This window comes from Boleophthalmus pectinirostris, unplaced genomic scaffold (assembly GCF_026225935.1).
Source record: "Boleophthalmus pectinirostris isolate CB_2022bp ecotype Guang Dong unplaced genomic scaffold, ASM2622593v1 HiC_scaffold_2, whole genome shotgun sequence".
Lineage (NCBI taxonomy): Eukaryota > Metazoa > Chordata > Actinopteri > Gobiiformes > Gobiidae > Boleophthalmus > Boleophthalmus pectinirostris.
In genome coordinates, this window is record NW_026571152.1 from 41,160,857 (window position 1) to 41,181,902 (window position 21,046).

General features: G+C 40.1%; 2 protein-coding genes across 3 annotated transcripts in view; one reads left to right on the forward strand and one right to left on the reverse strand.

Annotated features, from left to right (window-relative positions):
- The window catches only part of LOC110153628 (transient receptor potential cation channel subfamily M member 1), a gene marked incomplete at its 5' end in the record, with an annotated part of 43,419 nt that extends 41,302 nt beyond the window's left edge, over positions 1-2,117 (forward strand). Inside the window, 1 exon segment of the mRNA XM_055155918.1 lies at positions 775-2,117. Coding sequence (XP_055011893.1) covers positions 775-2,074 — 1,300 coding nt within the window.
- Positions 2,118-10,616: 8,499 nt separating this feature from the next.
- On the reverse strand, positions 10,617-20,384 carry dnaja (DnaJ heat shock protein family (Hsp40) member A). Of its 2 annotated transcripts, XM_020933034.2 has the most exons (8): positions 20,225-20,384; positions 19,202-19,343; positions 16,655-16,829; positions 16,471-16,575; positions 15,207-15,434; positions 13,471-13,701; positions 12,544-12,644; positions 10,617-11,011 (listed from the first exon to the last, which is right to left on the reverse strand). In XM_020933034.2, exons 2-8 carry the CDS (start codon positions 19,331-19,333, stop codon positions 10,796-10,798), a joined length of 1,188 nt encoding a protein of 395 aa, XP_020788693.2. In that variant the 5' UTR covers positions 19,334-19,343; positions 20,225-20,384; the 3' UTR covers positions 10,617-10,795. The 2 variants fall into 2 exon arrangements, with proteins under 2 accessions (XP_020788693.2, XP_055012009.1); XM_055156034.1 differs by lacking the exons at positions 19,202-19,343; positions 20,225-20,384 and adding an exon at positions 17,393-17,460.
- Positions 20,385-21,046: the final 662 nt, after the last annotated feature.

Genomic DNA, 21,046 nt, shown 5'->3' on the forward strand with positions numbered 1-21,046 from the left:
AGAACAAGTTTAACAAACTCTCCATCTCACTCAAAATCACTAAATCCATTCAATTCTTCATCCTCGGTGTCACTTCTGAACAACTCCACCAACTATAGCTAAATCTTGCTTTTAGCCCACGAGTAGATTGTTTTCTTCTTTGCAGTTTGAGTATCCCTCACAAGTTTCTCTCTCACTCCAAACTTTGCTTCTGCTGCTTGATTACCATTTTTGGCTGAATATTTATTATATTTATTCGCAGCAGGACAGAGGCTCTTTCTGCAGGAGACATGCGCAGTAGAGCCAAGTGACAGTGGTACAGGAATTATAGGAGTAGCAGATACTGACACATAAGACTAGAGCACCCTCTTGTGGCTGTCAGTGTACAAATAAAATATACTTAACGAACATGTGAAATGATATAAGTCGCCCCCAAGTACAAGTCACAGGACCCACCCAAACCATGAAAAAAGTGCAACTTGTGGTCCGAAAAATACCATAATTTTAGTCTTAAAATGTTCATATTACTAATTTTGTCCCTAAATCAACAAAATTAATGACAGACAAATCAAGGAACCTTCTTCTCCCTCTAACATCAGTGGTGTGGGTGAGAAGGTGTCATCTTCCACTGACTTCATTTAGAATTGGCTCTTTCTTTGTTATGAAACAAATATGGAACTCAACTCGCCCCCATTACTGCAAATCTCAACAAGCTTCATTTGACTGAACACTGTAAGTGACGTTATAGAGTCTGTTGGTTTCTCGTAGCCTTAACCCTGATCTGTCCTTGTGCAGAGTGGAGAACATGTCCATGCGTCTGGAGGAGGTGAACGAGAGGGAGAACACGATGAAGGCCTCGCTGCAGACCGTGGACCTGCGCCTGGCCCAGCTGGAGGAGATCCACGGGAGAATGGCCGTGGCTCTGGAGAAGCTGGCCGGCGTGGACAAACTGGAACTGACCCGAAGTTACTCAAGAAACTCGTCCGTGTGCGACCCCTCCTCGCTCCACCGCCAGGGCAGCATCAACAGCGCCGACGGGTACAGCCTCTACCGCTTCCACATGGACATGGAGGAGTTCTCTCAAAAGCAGAAAGAGGGGGATGAAAGTAAAACCGTGGAGAAGCAAAAGAGTGTACGCTCAACTCACTCTGCGCTGAACAAGGACAGCAACAGCCTGGAAGTGTGCGGCATTGAACGATCCAGACCTGGGTCACGTGTGGACATCTTGATCTCTCCGTGTGAGCAAAAGTCTCTCAGCTCAAGTCAAGAAATAGTGTCCAGAGATTTACAGGGAAGCACACAGATACTGGACAAGCTCATCGATCAGAACAGACTTCGTCCATCATCGCCTCCGAAACGAACAAAGTCGTTGCGATGTTATCCACAAGAAGAACAAACTACATCACCTCACCTGACCAAACGTAGATCAATGAGTACAATCATCATCAGCCCTCCAGATGAGCCAGAGGAACCAGAAGAACCTCAAAGCGTAACTCCAACGTTTGATATTCCAGTTGGTTCTCGTCCACAAAGAACTAAGTCTTTGAGATACGACCCTCCTGAAGACGTAATTACAAAGAAGAGAACTATGAGTAGCATCATCTACAGTCCAAAAGAACCTGGTGACTGTACGCAAGTGGACTACAAATCACTACTGGAGCAGGTCAGCCAAACCCCGAACCAGTGGCCGGCGACTTTAGAATATAAACTACATCCAAGTGTCGCTGGACAAATGCCGAAAGTTTCAACTGTTACAAATCTAGCGCAGCAATTTCAGGACTCTTCGAGACAAACTGAACAGCAAGAAAGAGTTGTAGAAACCAGCCCAGACATTCCTCCACCAGTGCCACCAAAAATACCAGCCAGAAGGAACTTGTCAGACTCCACGGACTACCTGGCTGTAGCAGATGATCGGTTTCTTCCGTATTACAGGTCCCGGAGCTTTAACGTGTCTGACAGGAAACCCAAGCCCACGGTGAGTGAGTCCAGAGCGGCCAGCAGCCAGATGGACCTCACTGGAGCCCGTGGAGCTCCTAAAGAAGAGAGTAAGGTGGGGACTAGAGAGCAAACAGAAAAGGGACCAGAAGAGGACTGAAAACAACAATGGCCACGTTTACATGAGAACTTTAATTCCGAATGAAAAATTAATTGCTTTAAAAAGACTTAGTAAACACTTAATTTCGAAGTAAGTGGATGGTTTGTTCAGATTTTAAAGCCAAATTAAAGTTCGTCGATCATGTAAACTTTTGATTCTTAAAATTCCGGTCGTTCAGCTCATGCTCTTCTGATCAGACTCCCAATCCTGGCTTCGGACTTTTATCCACGTCTCTTTGGATTTGCGAGTGGGATGCGGGAGTGGGCTGAGGAAGAGCAGCCGTTGACTCAGTTTGTCTTCTTCCTCTCTTCTCCGACACTCTTCCCTTCTCCTCCTCAGCTGACAAACGTAACGCGTGATGAGAGAATTCTCCAGCTGCTACTTCATTATCATCGGAATCACTGCGAAAAAAGTTTGGATCGTGTTTGTGTCCGTGGCGTAACGAGCCGGTAGCAGCTGAAGTGTGTGTTTTCTTCTGGTCGACTTAAATACGGTGGTGTGTCTGTCCAATCAGAAACCTTACCCATTCCCGGATGTTGAGCGGAATTAAATAAATGCGATTTAACGCGTTTTCCATGTTCAACCTCAATTTGGAACAATTCGGAATTAAAAAAAAAAAACATGTAAACGTGGCCAAATAACTCTTAGTAAATGGGTCAACAGTGGTCTTGACTACATTTTAAGTCAGGGGTCTCCAACTTCTATCTCCACCCTGTTCCAAGGAGCTCGCCAAGGAAATTATACATATTGTGCTGAATATCAAATTTGATGAATTTAATGCCCACTGTAAATATATAATTTTGTGCACTAATAACTGGATAACGGTTTAACGTTTTAAATCTAACTGTTCCTACCTGAGGCTGTCGCTCCTATATTTCTTGCGACCACTAAAATGAGCAGCTCTGTGGCATTTTCGTTTTGTAAAAGGAGCTCACTGGAGGAAAAAGTTTGGAGACCCCTGTTTTAAGTAGAATATGTTTACGTTCTGATCAGGGCTGTATGATATGGCAAAAAAAAAAATGTATCCCTAATAATAGTAGTTAGCATTTTGTATTTGATGTTATGGTTTCTTCATGAAAAGCAAATAAATGACAAACGATAAATATTGGTATAAGCAAAGTTCTTGAACAAAGACAGACTTTTTAAATGGAGATTATAACTCCTAAACCAGGGGTGTCAAACATACGGCCCGGGGGCTGGATCCGGCCCTCCAAGACCTTTAATCTGGCCCTCGGCTGATTTTCTACTAAAATATTCGAATTATATTTTCTATTGGTAATTTTGTGCAGTGTTTATCACAGCAGCGTCTCCAGCGTCTCTGTACGTGGCCCCTCCCACCAGAGCAGCACAAATGAAGACTTGTCTCTTTCCAAAACGCTCTTAAAGGACGATCGTTTTTGACTGTTGACTGTGACACCCTCATCAACAAAAAGTCAAAAATGAGAAAAGTGGAGCCGAGTGCAGGATTTTCCAAGAAAAAATTGACTTATTCCCGTTTACATACAAGTTCATGTTAAAACACTGTGTTGAAATAGCATTTTTCTTAAAGTTTCAGGTTGTTCATAATATTATAATATTTTGTAAAAGAAACAGTTCCTCAATTAGAAAAGATAAAGATGCACAAATATTTGAACTTATTGCTGTTTTTTGAGGTTTATTATGCCATGAGTTTTCTGATCTGGCCCCTTTGGGATCAAAGTCGGTTGGATACGGCCCCGGACCAAAATGAGTGACACCTCTGTCCTAAACCATTAAAAAAGGGCCCATTAAGGCCTTCTATTGCTATAATCCCCATTTCTATTCAAAAACATACCTGGAAGTCTTATTTTGTGTGATTTCTTTCATACAAACCAGCCTTTGAGTTCTTCTCTCAAACAGAAAACCCTTGTGAAGTCAAGTGCTAATACAGGATTTCTCCATTGTGTTTTTAAACTCCACACACTTTCTCAAGGATCATTTGGATAATTTCTGCTCTGTAATCAATCTCTACTGAACAAAAGAAAATGTAGACAGACCAATTATGAAGGGTTACTCAAACATGTGTGATCACGATAAAGGCGGCAGGTTTTACGCCAAAGCAACCCTCTCCATTTGTCCAGGCTGGGGACTGGCACAGAGGGACACAGCGCCCTCTGTGGCTGGATTAGACCCACCGCCCATGCTTTTGTAAGGTTAGTGTGTTAGTAAGTGCGTGCAGATACTCACCACAAACAGCCTCTGGAACCTGCAAAGACTAATTTAAAAGATTAGGTAAAACAGTTTAGATCTGAAACGAGAAGAGATTTCAGAAGAGTTAGAAGCATCAAAAAACAACAACAAAAACATACAAAAATGGTAGAATTGACCCACAACATTAGTACGAGATTGAACATTGCTATTTAAAACACAAGGTTAACAGAAATGTCAACATATTTCAAACTGGTTTAAGGTTAAAAAGAACAGAACATTAACAATGCAAACCTGTGGAAGAGTTTAGATTAGAATAACCAGTATTTTAGTTCAGTGTAAAGATTCGAAACAGAGCTATTACACTCAATAAACCAGTCCAAATCTGGTCCACATTTAGTCCAGTTCAGACAAACTCAAAATACAAAAATGCGAACACATTCAGTAAGGTCAGTCTCTGTGGATTAGTCAGTTCCAAAGAGACCTGGTTCAGACCAATTAAAAAAAGTTAAACCTGTGGAAGTGTTAGTTTAGAATAACCAGTATTTCAGTTCAGTGTACGGGTTAGAACCAGAGCTATCACGCTCAAACCAGTCCAAACCTGGCTCACATTTATACCAGTTCAAACCAAACCAAACACAAAAACCATATTCAAAAACCCAAGACAGTCAGTTCAGACCTGATTTAAACACAAATCAGTTAAACCTGTGGAAGTGTTAGTTTAGAATAACCAGTATTTCGGTCCAGTGTACGGGTTAGGACCAACGCCATTACAATCAAATAAAAATCTGGCTCACATTTAGACCAGTCCAAACCAAATAAAAAAATACATTACATTCAATAAGCCAAGACCACTTCTTTTCAATTTGGTCTGAACCAACAAAAAGTTAAACCTGTGGAATTGTTAGTTTAGAATAAAGACATTTTAGTCCCAGACCCATGGGACTGGGACCAAGGAGACCACACAGTTTCCATTAAAGTGTGCAAATGGTTATAATCTGGCACACACCAGTTTAGGCCCAAAACCAAAGCCTTAGAGAGTAACATAAGAATGCTCAGCACATTCAGACCTTGTTCCGAGATTACACATGGTTCTCAGAGAACCTCACAAATACCTACCGGGTTTAAGGCTGCTGCAAACCAGTAGCAGGGTGAGATCATCCCTGGAAGATAATTTCAGTCACAAACTAAACGTTCGTGTTTGAACCATTACACTCAGTCCATGTGTGTCCACTCTGGACCAAAAAAAAAAAAAAAAAAAAGAACACAAGGGCCTCAACCCTTGGACCAAAAACCAAAACTGGTCAGTATATTCAAAATGTGTCAGGTCAGTCTATGATCATCCATTAGTACGGTGGCTGAGTGGTTAGCACTCACATGTACGACAGCAGCTCACTGTTCCTGAAGTCGCCTCAGCAACACTTGGTTAATGACAAATGGCTTTAATACAAAAAGGGAAAACTTCAACTTTAGTTAAAATGTTCAGATGAGGTTTGAACATTTCTCCATTTGGTTCCGTCTTGTGCATCCTCTCAGCCTCCAGCCTTTGGGGTTCCATGATCAACATTTAAACTCTTTTTTGTGCATCATAAAAGGACAGTTTCTTTTGCATCTTTTTTTTATTGTTTGGTTTCCTCTGTCGAGCAGGTCTGTTCTTTACACAGTATTCAGTACAGGGCTGTTGGTGCAGTTTGGATTTGAATTTTGGGTTTTTCCACTGCAAAAGCTTTTAGACCAGGTTAGATTTTTTCTTCCTGATTAGTCCCATGTTTGGTTGTGGGTTGTCTGCAATGCAATCCATTTCTCAACGTTATAATGATTTAGCTCCATTTTATTGCTTTGACTTTGACGTATTTGGTCCTGATTTTTTGCACTTCAGGGTGTATTCTTTCTTTGGGTGAATTAAGTTTGTTTCCATTTTAAATGATATCTTCTTTTTATTTATTCCATATTTTTGGATATATCCTGTTTATTTTTTCTCCTGGGTCCTTTGGCTTTTTGACTTCAAATGAAGGTGAAGGTTCATTTTTCAGTAGTGCACATTCTGCACAAGGCTAAATAACCCAGAGCTGCCTGTAAAAGGTTAGATTAGCATGTTAAGGTTAGACGGCGACACCACCACCAACACCACATGTAAATTACATAATACATTAGTGTTTAGCTTTAGCAGTGTACAACTAAAGTTAGTAGTTTAGCTTAGCAATGTTCAAAAAACACGAATTTAAGATTTAGCTTTAGCTTATGTGATGGACAATTCAATTCTTAAAAATCAACATGGCAACAATAAAACTGCTCCCTGTAAAAAAAAAAAAAAAAAAAAAGTTTAGACACCATCCTAAAACCTGAAGGGGTTAAAAAGGGTTAATAACATGACAGACATGTTTTAGTCTTAGCTGTATTCAGTTACAAGACATGGATTTAAGTAGATTTAGCTTTAGCTTGTGTTAAACAAATACATGTTTAGCAGTTTAAATAAACATAACAATTCTGCTCCCTGTGGGGGAAAAAAAAAAAAAAAAAAAAAAAGTGGTTAGACACCGTCCTATATCCGGAAAACTAAAGGGTTAGTTTAGCTTAGAAATGTTCAAAATGACATGACTTCAAATAGATTTAGCTTTAGCTTGTGTTATGGACAAATAAATGCTTAAATACACATGGCAATAATAAAACTGCTCCTTGTAAAAAATAAAAGGTTAGACGCCGTCCTAAAACCTGAAGAGGTTAGAAAGGGTTGGTAAATTACAAGTCACATTAGCATTTAGCTTTAGCAGTGTATAACTAAAGTTAGCATAGTTTAGCTTAGCAATGTTCAAAATTCAGTCAGTAACATAACAGACATGATTTAGCCTTAGCTGTATTCAGTTACAAGACATGAATTAAAGTAGGTTTAGCTTTATCTTACGTTAAACAAGTAAATGTTAAGCAGTTCAAATAAACATAACAATAACTCTGCTCCCTGTAAAAAATGTTAGACACCGTCCTATATCCGGAAAACTAAAGGGTTAGTAAATTACATGTCACATTAGCATTTAGCTTTAGCAATGTACAACTATAGTTAGCATGGTTTAGCTTAGCAATGCCCAAAATGACATGATTTTAAGTAGATTTAACTTTAGCTTGTGTTATGGACAAATAAATGCTTAAATAAACATGGCAACAATAAAACTGCTCCCTGTAAAAAAAAAAAAAAAAAAATAAAAAAAACGGTTAGACACCATCCTAAATTCGGAAAACTGAAGGGTTAGTACATTACAAGTCACATTAGCATTTAGCTTTAGCAGTGCACAACTAAAGTTAGCAGAGTTTAGCTTAGCAATGTTCAAAATGACATGAATTTAAGTAGATTTAGCTTTAGCTTATGTTAAACAAGTAAATGTTTAGCAGTTTAACATGAACATGTCAATAAATCTGCTCCCTGTAAAAAATTAAACATTAGATGCCATCCTAAAATCTGAAAACTAAAAAGGGTTAGTAAATTACATGTCACAGTAGCTTTTAGCTTTAGTAGATTTTCTAAAGTAAAAACAGGGACATCCGTGGTTTGTGGTGGTTGATAAAATTGTGAAACGAAAGGAAAATTGTAGAAAATTACAAATTCGTCTAATTTAGTCACTAGAAATTCGTCAAGTGCGCCTACCTCACCGTTTACTGCTTAATCTAATACATTTTGTTTTCGCGAGTTATTGTGTTTCGTTTTGTTAATTTCTGGGTGCACAGGGTACAGCGTTGTATTTTGTGGTTATAATCTGCATGAAACAAATAATGTACTACAACAGCTCGACACGGCAAGCAGCACTCTACAACGATAGTAAGCCACATCAGCATTTAAAGTCCTGTCACGACATGTGCCACAATCCACTGCTACGTAATCACTCATACACTATACAAAATATGAAATCATAAATGTCCCAAATGCCATAAATACGATGCACAAATAGGCATGAAACACACCAGCACAGCAAAGCATTATTCAAATCCACATTGCATTAAAAACAAATTAAAATAAATCAGCGTGAGGAGCGAATTGAGCACAGATAAACCAACATTGCACAAGCATTATTTCAGCAACAATTCGACAAATACACAAACACAGCATTGCGATAATTCGAATTCACAAACAAAACACGCGGGTAAAGTTGCGTGACCAGCCAGAACCACCTACATCCCGCCAAAAGGGGAGAAAATGGGGGGCTATCGCAAAAGGGGAAATGTACCGCGAAGAGTTAATGTGTAATAACAAATAAAAATGTAGGCCTATAGCAAAAAGAGAATTCAATTCTGTCAAGTTTGATTTTAATTGATTTTCTCTTTCGTTATGACCTGGACGAAGGAGGGATTTCAAAAACATCCCATTCGAATCTAATTGGCCTTATAAAGTAGTAAATTTGTAAAAGCGTGCACGGTCTTGGCTGGTCAGGCAACACGCAAAACTTACCTGGACTCCTCGGCGTGGTTCGGCGTGGTTCGGCGTGGTGACGTAGCAATCCGGACGCTGCTGCTGCTGCTGCACGTTCGGCGCGTTCTCCTCAGTCTTGCGTGTCCCGATGTTATTTTTGATATATCCGTGGTCTCGATCGCAGCATGAGTTCCAAACATGTCCCCTTCGCTGTCGGCTAAAGGCCAATTTACGGTCCAGCGTCGAATCGTTTGCGTTGAAGCCCTACGCAGACGCACAGTGTACAGACCTCGACGCAGATTGATAAATGAAAAAACGACGGCGGCAGTGCGCTTTGAGTCGACGCAGAACTACACTTCACTCTCAAATGCGCGATAAAAGAGCGTAAAACCGATGCGATGCCGTCACAAACAAACAAGCACTCGTTTAAGTCCCGATGCTCCTGCCGCACCTGTGCACTGGGGCTATTTAAGCTATTTAAGGGCACCCGTAGACACCTGTAATCACGCTCACCTGGCGGGAATCAGCATGGCAATTGTCCCATAGATAGATATTAGACGTACACATTCTTGGCATGCGTTAATACCGCCGCCATCTTGGTACGGGCTTCCACGGTCTAAAGTCACTTAACGTCATTTGACCGCCGCTTTTTCACGGTTTCAGCGAGTAAAGAGCATATGGACTGAACCAGGACTGAACCCTGAACCAGACTAAACCAGGACTAAACCAGGACTAAACCAGGACTGAACCAGGACTGAACCAAGAGGACTGAACCAGGACTGAACCAGGACTGAACCAGGACTAAACCAGGACTAAACCAGGACTAAACCAGGACTAAACCAGGACTGAACCAGGACTGAACCAAGAGGACTGAACCAGGACTAAAACCAGGACTAAACCCAAACCAGGACTAAACCAGGACTGACTGAACCAAAAGGACTGAACCAAAAGGACTAAACCAGGACTGAACCAGGACTAAACCAAGAGGACTGAACCAGGACTAAACCAGGTCTAAACCAAGAGGACTAAACCAGGACTGAAAAAGGACTGAAACAAAACTAAACCAGGACTGAAACAGGAGGACTACAGGAGGACTAAACCAGGACTAAATCAAGAGGACTACAGGAGGACTAAACCAGGACTGAATCAAGAGGACTAAACCAGGACTAAACCAGGAGGACTAAACCAGAACTGAACCAAGAGGACTAAACCAGTCCTAAACCAGGACTGAAACAAGAGGACTAAACCAGGACTGAACCAAGAGGACTGAACCAGGACTAAACCAGGACTAAACCAGGACTGAACCAGAACTGAACCAGAGCTGAGCTAGGACTAAACCAGGACTGAACAAGAGCTGAACCAGGACTAAACCAGGTCTAAACCAGGACTAAACCACAACTGAACCAAAGCTGAACCAGGTCTAAACTAGGACTAATCTTGGACCACAAAGTGCGCTCGGTCACCCGATGGTCTACACGAGTTCACCTCCAGACCCGTCCCGACACTCAGAACCGTAATGAAACCTGGCGCGGTTCGGCGGTAATCAATGCAAGGTCTACCGCTGATTTCTATGCAAAGTTAGAGGACAAATGCAGAATTGAGTAAAACATTTTGGCCCTTCTTACACGCTAGGGTAATGGGGTTGTGGTAATCAGTGGATCTATAATAAAATATCTTATTATACTTTCAATGGGTCTGGGCTGTTGCTGGGTTTCAGACAACATCACAACATTCTATAGGTCATATATAGTTAAAATTATTATTAAAATGCAGCTTTCTGTTGTAATACGCCGAGTTCTAAGGTGTAGTCACTCACAGAAACACACAGGTTCCACATTTGTGCATTTAACTTTTAGATATTTCAGGGCAAAAGACAACAGAAAACCACAGATTAATGCAAAGTGTTTTTAGTGCTCACTCCATTTTCCTCTGGGCAGCGACAGAAAACAATCGATTTATACATAATAAATGAAGACCACCTTTGCAAATATTGTGCGTTTTATTAACAAAAATATGAAATTACCTTCACAGAAAGTATAATCTGACAAAAACACACTTAAATAAAGACGTAACAACAGACGATTGCGTTTTTGAGTCCGAGCCTCAACCGCAGAATACAAAACTCTGGCGGGTGTTTTGAGTTCGGGCGGAGGAGCGGTTCACTGGGTCTGGCACTGGACTCCTGATCGCGGGGCGTCGTCGTCCTCCTCGTAGGCCTCTCCCTGCTGCTTCCTCTGCTGGGCCTGGACGTCCACCTCCTCCAGGTCCACCTCCTCCATGTCGTCCGTCAGCATCACGTCTTCTCTGGGGGGCAGAAGTCTCTCCAGCTGGTACATGAGGTGTTCGGGGAGCCAGTCTTTCTCTGGGAATTCAATCTGTAAACGAAGAAAGAAAGCACAATTAAGAACACTTCTGGAGGATTTGTGATGGGTTTAGAGTCACTGAGAAGCTGTAGACAAAATTACCAACAATAATGGACTAGGTGTTGTAGTTTGGGAAGTTTAATTGGGCATAAATAAAATCCTAAATGATGTGAAACTGACTGACTGAGTTTCAAGTCATGTTATAATGTGTTAATCCGTGTATCTTTCGTTCATTCTCGCTTTCCCCGCACAGAAGCAGCGTGCAGACAACGACATGGAACCGCTCGGACCGCTGGTCTTGGTCTCAGTTCCGCTCTGGTCCCAGTCTGGTCCCGTTCTCAGTCCCAGTCTGGTCCCGGTCTCAGTCCCGGTCCTGGATTAGTGCTGGTTCAGTCCGTAGGTGGTGCAAAAGTCCGGCATCGCAGTTTAAGTCACGTAAACGGGAAACGGTCATTATCCATTTTTTCCATTCTTCATTTAAACACAAAATCAAAAACTGAAAAAAACGAATCATTATCTGTTTTTTCATTTTGGTTTTGGAGACAAATAATGAAGAAAACTGTTGTTTTTTTGTTTTCTTATTTTTGGTTTAATATTGAAAAACAAATGAACGAATGATACACGGATTATTGTTATCTCATCAAAAACAGACCTGGAGTTGTGTTTTGTTTCATTCACACGTTTGAGTGACTCTTTATTATTCGTCTGTTTACATCTCCAAAGCTTAAAATGCTCTATTCCACCTTGTGATGTCATGAATACAAATTGGCAATTCCAGGGCTGAATATTAAACAAATGATTCTAGTGAAGTTTAAAACACAGTGAAGCACTTCCTGTATTACCACGTGACATCACAAGGTGGAACCGTGTGTTTTCTGTTTTGAGAGTAGAAGTCAGCTTCAATGTGTAGGGTCCAAAAAAAACCTACATATTTAGGCTAAGCTTTGTGCTTTCGACGTGTGAATGAAACAAAACCCAACTCCAGGTCTGTTTGGGATGAGAAAACTACATTTAAAAAACTAGATACATAACATGGGCCCTTTAATACACTTTTGTATCTATATACATTAAATCTGTGCAGCTCCAGGGCCACATACGGCTCTTTGTTTAGCTCTGACCGGCTCGTTTAAGCTCATTTGGAATTACAAAATAAACATTTTATCATTTTAAGTCATTCCTGGACTAAAGCTGCATTGCTTTTATTTTAGAGCCTCACTTTTTCATTTCTTAGTCGTAACAAACTCTTCCCAGTCGGAGCAGCTCGTCAAAACAATGATATTTACTGCTTTTTATACAGAAATACAATTCATATTATGCAGAATTGAGTTAAGTATTTTGGCCATCCTCAGTATTTTCTGTTTCTAATGTGGCCCCATGGAAAAAAAATTATTGCTCAACAGTGACATAAATAATCATGGCCAATATTTTTTTGTGTTTGTCTGATGTAATTATAAATACTACATAATTTACAAAGCCGTATTGGTTCTTGATGAAGTCATCTTGAATCGTCATAATCACGCTTCTGAATCGCAGGAAGTACTTACAAAGAAATTGACGAAGAGCTGTCCCTTGTCGCACGGATCTCTGTAAACCGGCATTCCCTCGTTCTGGATGCACTTGATGTCATTGGGTTTGATGACTTGTCCTGTTAAACAAAATAAAACATCAGTCAGTAACTAAAAGAACACGGTTTAATTTAACTTTAATGTTAAATTAGATTCAGTATCAGCCTTTTTTTCTTTCATTTTCTCTTTCACTTTCATACTTATGTGTACGTGTTTACATCCTTTTTTCACATTTTTTTTTTTTACATTATTCAGTTATTAAGTTAAGAATGTACAAGTCTGACATGTTAAAGCTGCACTGTGGAACTTTGTCTCCATGGAGATGTTATTGCTTTGGCTGGAATGTTGCACAATGTGTCATAAAACGTATTTATCTTATATCGAGTAAATTATAGGTATTGTTATTGCTCAAAAATCCTTTAAAAACATTCATTCTCATTGTCAGCGTAGGCGTCTAAAAGGTGCACTGTGTAACTTTTCGTTTGGGGCTCCATCATCTGCTTGTTTCCATGGAGATGTTATCACTTTGCCTGAAATATTCCGCAGTGTGACATCAATTCTTCTCGATTACAGGTGGTTTTCTAGCTCAAAAATACCTAAAAAACGGGTATTCTGACTGTGAGTGGGTCGCCTCTCCACAGATCTGACCTGTAACTTGGTCTGGTTTGGTCTCCGTGAAGATAGAAAGGTTTAATGCCCTACTGTGGAACATTCCAGACAAAGTAATAACATCTCCATGGAGAAAAGGAACTGACAGACCCTCCACCAGAAAGGTTAAACAACGCCGCGCTGTAGAAAATTCCAGGCAGAGCAAAGACATCTCCAAGGAAACAAGGAGTTGACGGACCCTCCGCGAGAAAAGTTACACAGTGCATCTTTAAATCGCCCGTCCTAAGCTTGCGTTACCTGGCGAGGAGGTGATGACGAGCGTTCTGTTGTCCAGCGTGGTCAGAGTTTTTCTGAATCCGCACAGAGCTTCCACCAGTTTGATGTCCATCTTGGTGATCAGGTCGTCTCCTTGTCTCTGGAACAGGGGATGGTCCTTCTGATCCAAGACGATGATCACGTCTCCGGGCTCCAGTCCGGGCTCCTGGTCGCCCTCTCCGTGGAATGTGATCTTCTGTCCGTCCTTCATACCTACGAACAGAAGGAGAGCAGGTTTATTATCGAGAAATTGGCAGAATTAAGAATCTGTAGCTGATCAAACTTGGACTAAGTTCTAGTAGAGATGTAACAATGACCGAAATATCGTGATGTAATTCGATATATTGTGAGAACTTTGACGAATAATAAGTCTCTTTGCTTAAATGAAGAGTTATGGTGCAGCAATAGCTAAAAAAAAGACAGAGGGAACTACATAGACCATGATCCTTTGCTCCATTTCAGTGCAGACGACAAGAAAAAATAACAGTTCTAAGCACTTTTAAGTCTTAGTTCTTTGGGTTAAATCTTGTCAAGGCACTTTAAGAGGAAAAAGTAGAATATTTTTGTTGCACAGTTTTGTTTGCCTCCACAAAATACCGCAATAAAAATCGTACTGTGAGGTTCATACCATGATGATATCGTATCGTGAGACTTGGATATCGATACATCCCCAAGTTCGAGTGACGGGGCAAATGAGTCGACGTGTTGACATTTGAGTCGAGCTCAGTAAGTGGCGCCTGAGTCGAGCTTTGTCGCTGTGTGTATCACACGTTAAGAAAAGTCAAGTGACCGATACATCGACACAGTTGTTTAGTGTTGCTCGTGTCGGGAGCGCTGAGGCAGCCCAGAGCGACGAGCGAGAGACTCAAATCTGTCCCCGTGTCTGTTCATCACCATAGAGAAACAAAGAACACAGGTCTATTCTGTGTGGGCTCCTTCTGATCAGCTCAAACAGATTTACTGAAAGAACTATATTATTTTACTACTACTTTACTTTCACAACCCTTCACCTCGTCATGTATCACGTATTTGCCAACTTTATCATAAAATAAAATTATTTGCTTTAATGAAAATGCATCGCCTTCTTGGTCAGTTCTTTAATTTGTTGGATATAAATAAGTGTTCAAGTGTCTGAATGAACGAGCCCTGCGCTGTCAGTGCTTCTGCAGTTCATTTTTTAAACCACCAGATGGAGCTAGAGAACGCACCAACACAGTTTGAACACTGTGTTGGAAAAGTGTTACACAGGCCTTGAAGCTTTATCTATCCATCACTTCAAAATACCAAAAATGAAAGAAAGAAAACCTGCAAATAACTGGTAAACAACAGTAACTTGAAGAACATGGCATATGTAAATTCAGTTTGTTTGATACTAGTTTTTTTAAATTAATTTTCTTAAACTGTCCTTCCCCTTCGCTTTTATGTGTGTGTTTTTCTCATTTTTTTGTCAATATCTTTGCATTATTAAGTCGGAGGAGGGGATACGGGGAATAATTAAAAGGTCCTATATTACACAAAATGGTTTCTTGTGAGCTTTATGTCTTGTTATAATGTTCACATTTCCTTAGAAACACACCTGAAGTTGTGTTTTGTTTCATTCACACATGATTTGAGTAATTAAACCACAATTGTGTGTTAAAAATTGATCAATAAAACAAAACACAACATTAAAACATATCAGAGAATAATGTAAGAATCTGCATTGAACAGATCTGTACCTTTGTCGATGTGGACCTCCAGGATCTTCTTGACGCGTTCCACTTTGCGTCCGTGGCAGTTCTTGCAGCGATCTTTGGAGCTGAACCTCTCGCCTTGGCCCTGACAGTCTGAACACATGCTCTGGATCTGCTGAATCATGCCCGGACCGATCTGCTGCACTTTGACCTGCACCCCTCTGCCTTTACACGACGAGCACTTCTCCAGGGCGCCTTTCTTTCCTCCGTAACCTGCGCGAGGAGACACAGAAACAGATTAGATAAACAGGTAAATGACTAAAACATAATTACTGTCTTGTCTGTCTTAAGTTCACAGTATTTATTGCGTTTCTATAATTATTAATCTGATTGTTTTTTTAGTGAAATCTGAATGTTCAAAAGTCGTTCTAGAGATTGTTATTTCGTGTTTTCAGTTTGAGAGAAGAACTGAAAACTCGCCAAACTCACAGGTCTGTTTGGGATGAGGAATAATAAATAAAACTGTACACTAGGGGTGTGCAAAAATATTGAAATATCGATATATCGCATCGTTTAATGTAATGATACAGTATCGATATCGTGAGCTGCTGTATCGATATATCACAAAGAGGGTTTTTTTTGGTATATTTTATTAAATTATTTTGTTACAGATACAGTTTGTTGCTTGTTCAGAGGAAGGAAACTCGTTTATGCGACACATTTGACATTTTCGCTGTTTTAATGATTAAAATGTTTGTGTTTCATATGAACTTTGCACAAGAAGAAATGGTTTAACAAAGACTTTTGGTGTCACAGACATGATTTAGACTTAATTTTTTATTGAACCGTATCGATTTGATTTGAAATATATATCGTATCGAATCGAAAGCTCACTGTATCAAGGTGTGTATCGTATCGCGGCCTATGTATCGAGGTGTGTATCGTATCGTGGCCTATGTATCGAGATGTGTATCGTATCGTGGCCTATGTATCGAAATGTGTATCGTATCGTGGCCTATGTATCGAAATGTGTATCGTATCGTGGCCTATGTATCGAAATGTGTATCGTATCGTGGCCTATGTATCGAGGTGCGTATCATATCGTGGCCTATGTATCATATCGTGGCCTATGTATCGTATCGTGGCCTCTGTATCGAGGCGTGTATCGTATCGCGGCCTACGTATCGAGGCGTGTATCATATCGCGGCCTACGTATCGAGGCGTGTATCGTATCGCGGCCTATGAATCGAGATGTGTATCGTATCGGCAACTTCTTAATGATACCCAGCGCTACTGTACACAGACGTACCTTCACATTTTTCGCAGATAACATTCTTCTGCAGCGCGAGTTTTCTGGTGGAACCGTTGTACATTTCCTCCAATGAAACTCCGAGCTGATGAACTACATTTTTCCCTAAAAACACAACAGTTTGGTTTAGATTTTGTCAAAACTATTACAGGTTTGTTGCTAAAATAATCAAATACACTCTTACCTCTTCTCTCTCTCTGCATTCGTCCGCCTCCTCCGAAAAACATGTTGAAAATGTCCATGGGAGACTGTCCTCCGTTCATGCCGCCCTCTTTAATCGCCTGCTCCCCTCCCTGGTCGTACAGGTCCCTCTTCTTTGGGTCGGACAGGACTTCATAAGCCTGGGAGATCAGCTTGAACTGTGGAAAGAAAGATGTAAAAACTTTAAAACAAGCTCTACATGTGTTGTCAAAATACTAACAATTCAAACTTTATTAAAATACTTTGGATAAGTCCTAATAAAAATAGTTTCTATAATGTTAAAATGTTTTTCTCATCACGTTATATCAGTTTTAGTATTAATTAAAATCTATTCTTCCTTGTCCACCTCTAGTATAAAGCCGAGATATGTTTTATATTACAGTTTCTATATTTTTATTTCTACTTGAACACAATTGTAGACTTTACTTATGCCTTATTTGACACTAGTCTCTTGCTGTTTTTGATACTTATTTATTTTGTTGTTTTTCTTCCAGGCTGTGGCCCCCAAATTATGGAATGCCCTGCCCCTAACCCTCCGTAAGGCAGACACTGTAGACTCCTTTAAAAAGCAGCTCAAGACACTGCTATTTAGACAAGCTTTTGGTTAACTGTGTCTGTAATTCATGTTTTTTCTATGCTTTTTACTTCACTCTGTAAAGCACTTTCCGACTTTTTATCTGTGAAAGGTGCTCTATAAATAAAGTCTTACGTACTTACTTACTTGCTTATATTTGTTGTGATGTGTGAGCAACCGAGTCCAGATAATTTCCCTTGTGGGTCAGTAAAGTTCTGTTTCAACACAAAATGGAAAAAAATGCTTCTATGTTTTTATATGTTTTTTTTTTTTTAATGTGTGCAGGACTTGGAATTGTAGTTGTCATTACCGGACAAACTTAGGGTGACCAGATTTGCAAAATCAAAATCTGGGACATCACCAATTTTAGGTGGTTGGTAATAACAAAATTGTGAAACGAGTGCGTAATTAAGAAAAACTGTTCTGCACTGTTTCATTCACGACTAACTAGCTCACTAAAGGAATTCTGATTATATTATTGTGTATTTATACATTTTTCCATTAAATTATTATTTTTTTTTTATTATTCTGCTTGATTTGCTTATTGTATGTTTTATTTCATTGTAAATGTTGTTCAGCTCTTTGGTAAACTTTGTCTGTTTTAAATGTGCTATACAAACGAATTAGATTTTTTGCAACCACTAAAATGAATGTCTTTCTGGTATTTTTTTTGGTTTTGTTAAAGTAGCTCCCTGAAGGAAAAATGTTGGAGATTCCTGCAGTATAGTCACATTTTCTTTGTGTTTTGGTCATTTTTAAGCAGCTTTTCTGTATTTTACCTAAACAGATGACAACTTATGCCTCTCTTTACTGTTGGCAGGGATCAGATTGGTCATTTCTTGTATAAAACTGGGACAAATCGATGGTTTTGAATCCATGTATCATTCTTTCATTTGTTTTTCAATATAAAACCAAAAATAACAAAATGAAAAAACAACAGTTTTCTTCATTATTTGTCTCCAAAACCAAAATGAAAAAATAGATAATGATTTGTTTTTTCAGTTTTAGATTTTGTGTTTAAATGAATAATCGAAAAAAACAAAAAAAAAAAACAGATAACAATTGTTTTCCGTTCACGTGACTTAAACTGCGATACAGGACTGAACCGGGACTAAAGCATTTTCAGTCCTGATCTGGTCCCGGTCTGGTCTTGTGCCGTCCAGTCCTGGTCCAGTCCTGGTCCAGTCCTGGTCCAGTCCTGGTCCAGTCCTCGTTCAGTCCTGGTCCAGTCCTCGTTCAGTCCTGGTCCAGTCCTCGTTCAGTCCTGGTCCAGTCCTCGTTCAGTCCTGGTCCAGTCCTGGTCCAGTCCTCGTCAGTCCTGGTCCAGTCCTGGTCCAGTCCTCGTTCAGTCCTGGTCCAGTCCTCGTTCAGTCCTGGTCCAGTCCTGGTCCAGTCCTCGTTCAGTCCTCGTTCAGTCCTGGTCCAGTCCTCGTTCAGTCCTGGTCCAGTCCTCGTTCAGTCCTGGTTCAGTCCTGGTCCAGTCCTCGTTCAGTCCTCATTCAGACCTGGTCCAGCCCTGGTTCAGCCCTGGTCCAGTCCAGGTTTAGCCCTGGTTTAGCCCTGGTTCAGTCCTGTATCGCAGTTTAAGTCACGTAAACAGGAAACGGTCCGTTATCCGTTTTTTCCATTCTTCATTTAGACACAAAATCGAAAACTGAAAAAACTACTTGTTATCCTTTTTTTTTTTTTTCATTTTGGTTTCGGAGACAAACAATGAAGAAAATAGTTTAGCTTTCCTGTTCGTATTTTTGGTTTTATATTGAAAAATGACGAAGTGTTGCATTGAAGCGTTGAAACAGCAGGTGGCACTGTTACTCGCTTTTTGCAGCCTCGCATTTTCCAGAAACTTCTCGGTCCTCTTCACGGTTCCTCTTACCTAACCCGAGCCAATGCGTAAAACTAAACTTAGCCACCGCCTGTGACAGCTCGTAACTGTCCGAACCGATCATGACTCACCCTTTCTCCTTCGTTCGGGTTCTTGTCCGGATGATATTTCAGAGCCAGTTTTCTGTACGCCTTTTTAATCTCATCCGGCGACGCGGTGGGACTGACCCCGAGCAGGTCGTAGTAGCCGGTTTCGTGGACCATTTTTGACGTCCTAAAATGAAAAAAAAAAAACACATCGTTAAAACACCACTTTATCTAATTTATGACCCACCCTGAAGCAAAGATTATAATTTGAAAAGACACCAGTGACGTAAAGATCGATAAAGTAACTGTTGATATGGAAGAAGCCGGGTTCGTGGACCGTTTTTGATGTCGTAAAAATGAAAAACACATCGTTAAAACACCACTTATCTTCCTTTTGAACCAAAAATAAAGCAAAGATTACAATTTGGAAAGACATAAATAATGTTAAACGTTAAAAAAATCGATAAAATAACTGTTGATATGGAAGTAGCCGGTTTCGTGGATAATTTTTGACGTAAAAATGAAAAACACATCGTTAAAACACCACTTTATCCTCCTTTTGACACAATCTAAAGCAAAGATTGGTAATGTTAAGCGTTAAAAAATCGATAAAATAACAGTTTTGACGTCGTAAAAATGAAAAGTGGTGTTAAAACGATACATTTTATCTAATTTATGAAACACCCTGAAGCAAAGATTATAATTCGGAAAGACACTGTTCATTTTACAGCGTTAATCGAATCGCTCAATAAAAAAAAAATAACTATAATATAATAATAGCTCAATAAAAAAAATAATAATAAAATAACTGTCGAAATTGACGTTAAGACGTTTTCTTATAAACCAAAGCACGTGCGATATATAGGTTCGGTTAACGTCAGTCACGTCAAAAACTATGCGGAAGTATAACGTTATATTACAACGTTATAAAAAAAAATATATAATAATAATATAATAATGTAATAAAATGTTAAGGTTTGTATAATAAATAATAATAATAATAATAATAATAATAATAATAATAATTTCCACTTTGTAGGTTGCATGTTGAGATCGTCGGCTACTTACTTTGCAGGTAGTGTTTCTTGTTTTTCTTCTGTTTCGCTTCTGTGTCTCCTTGAAGGTTCTGGAGCTCTGTGTGCACGCCGGAGCGGGGAGGATCTTTATATCCGAGAGCTGCACTGGAACCTTCTGGAGGCTCCGGCGCAGCCCGTGAGCGCAGCCCGGAAAAGGCGAGGAGGAATCCGGGGGCGGGGCGCTGCTCCACTTGGACCCTCCTGCACTTTCTAGAAACCCAAACCCCGAACAGAGCCTGAGCCTAGACACATGCACTGCACATCTGACCCACATCTGACCCACATCTGACCCACATCTGACCCACATCTGACCCACATCTGACCCACATCTGACCCACTGTCCAAAAGTGGAGATCAAACTCTTACGTAAGCGCACAAACCCGTGTAGCGTTCGTTCGTTCGTTTTCAAAATAAAACTAGAAATAAGAAACCGAAAATAAAACGACAACTATTTTCTTCATTATTTGTCTCCAAAAACAAAATGAAAAAAACAAAAACAAAAATAGATAATGATTCGTTTTTTTTTCAGTTTTCAATTTTGTTTTTAAATAAATGGGGAAAAAAAGGCAATGCCGGGCTAAACCAGGACTAAACCAGGTCTAAACCAGGACTGAACCAGGTCTAAACCAGAACTGAACCAGGTCTAAACCAGGACTGAACCAGGTCTAAACCAGGTCTAAACCAGGACTGAACCAGGTCTAAACCAGGACTAAACCAGGTCTAAACCAGGACTGAACCAGGTCTAAACCAGGACTGAACCAGGTCTAAACCAGGACTGAACCAGGCCTAAACTGGTCTCAATCCTGGTCTGGTC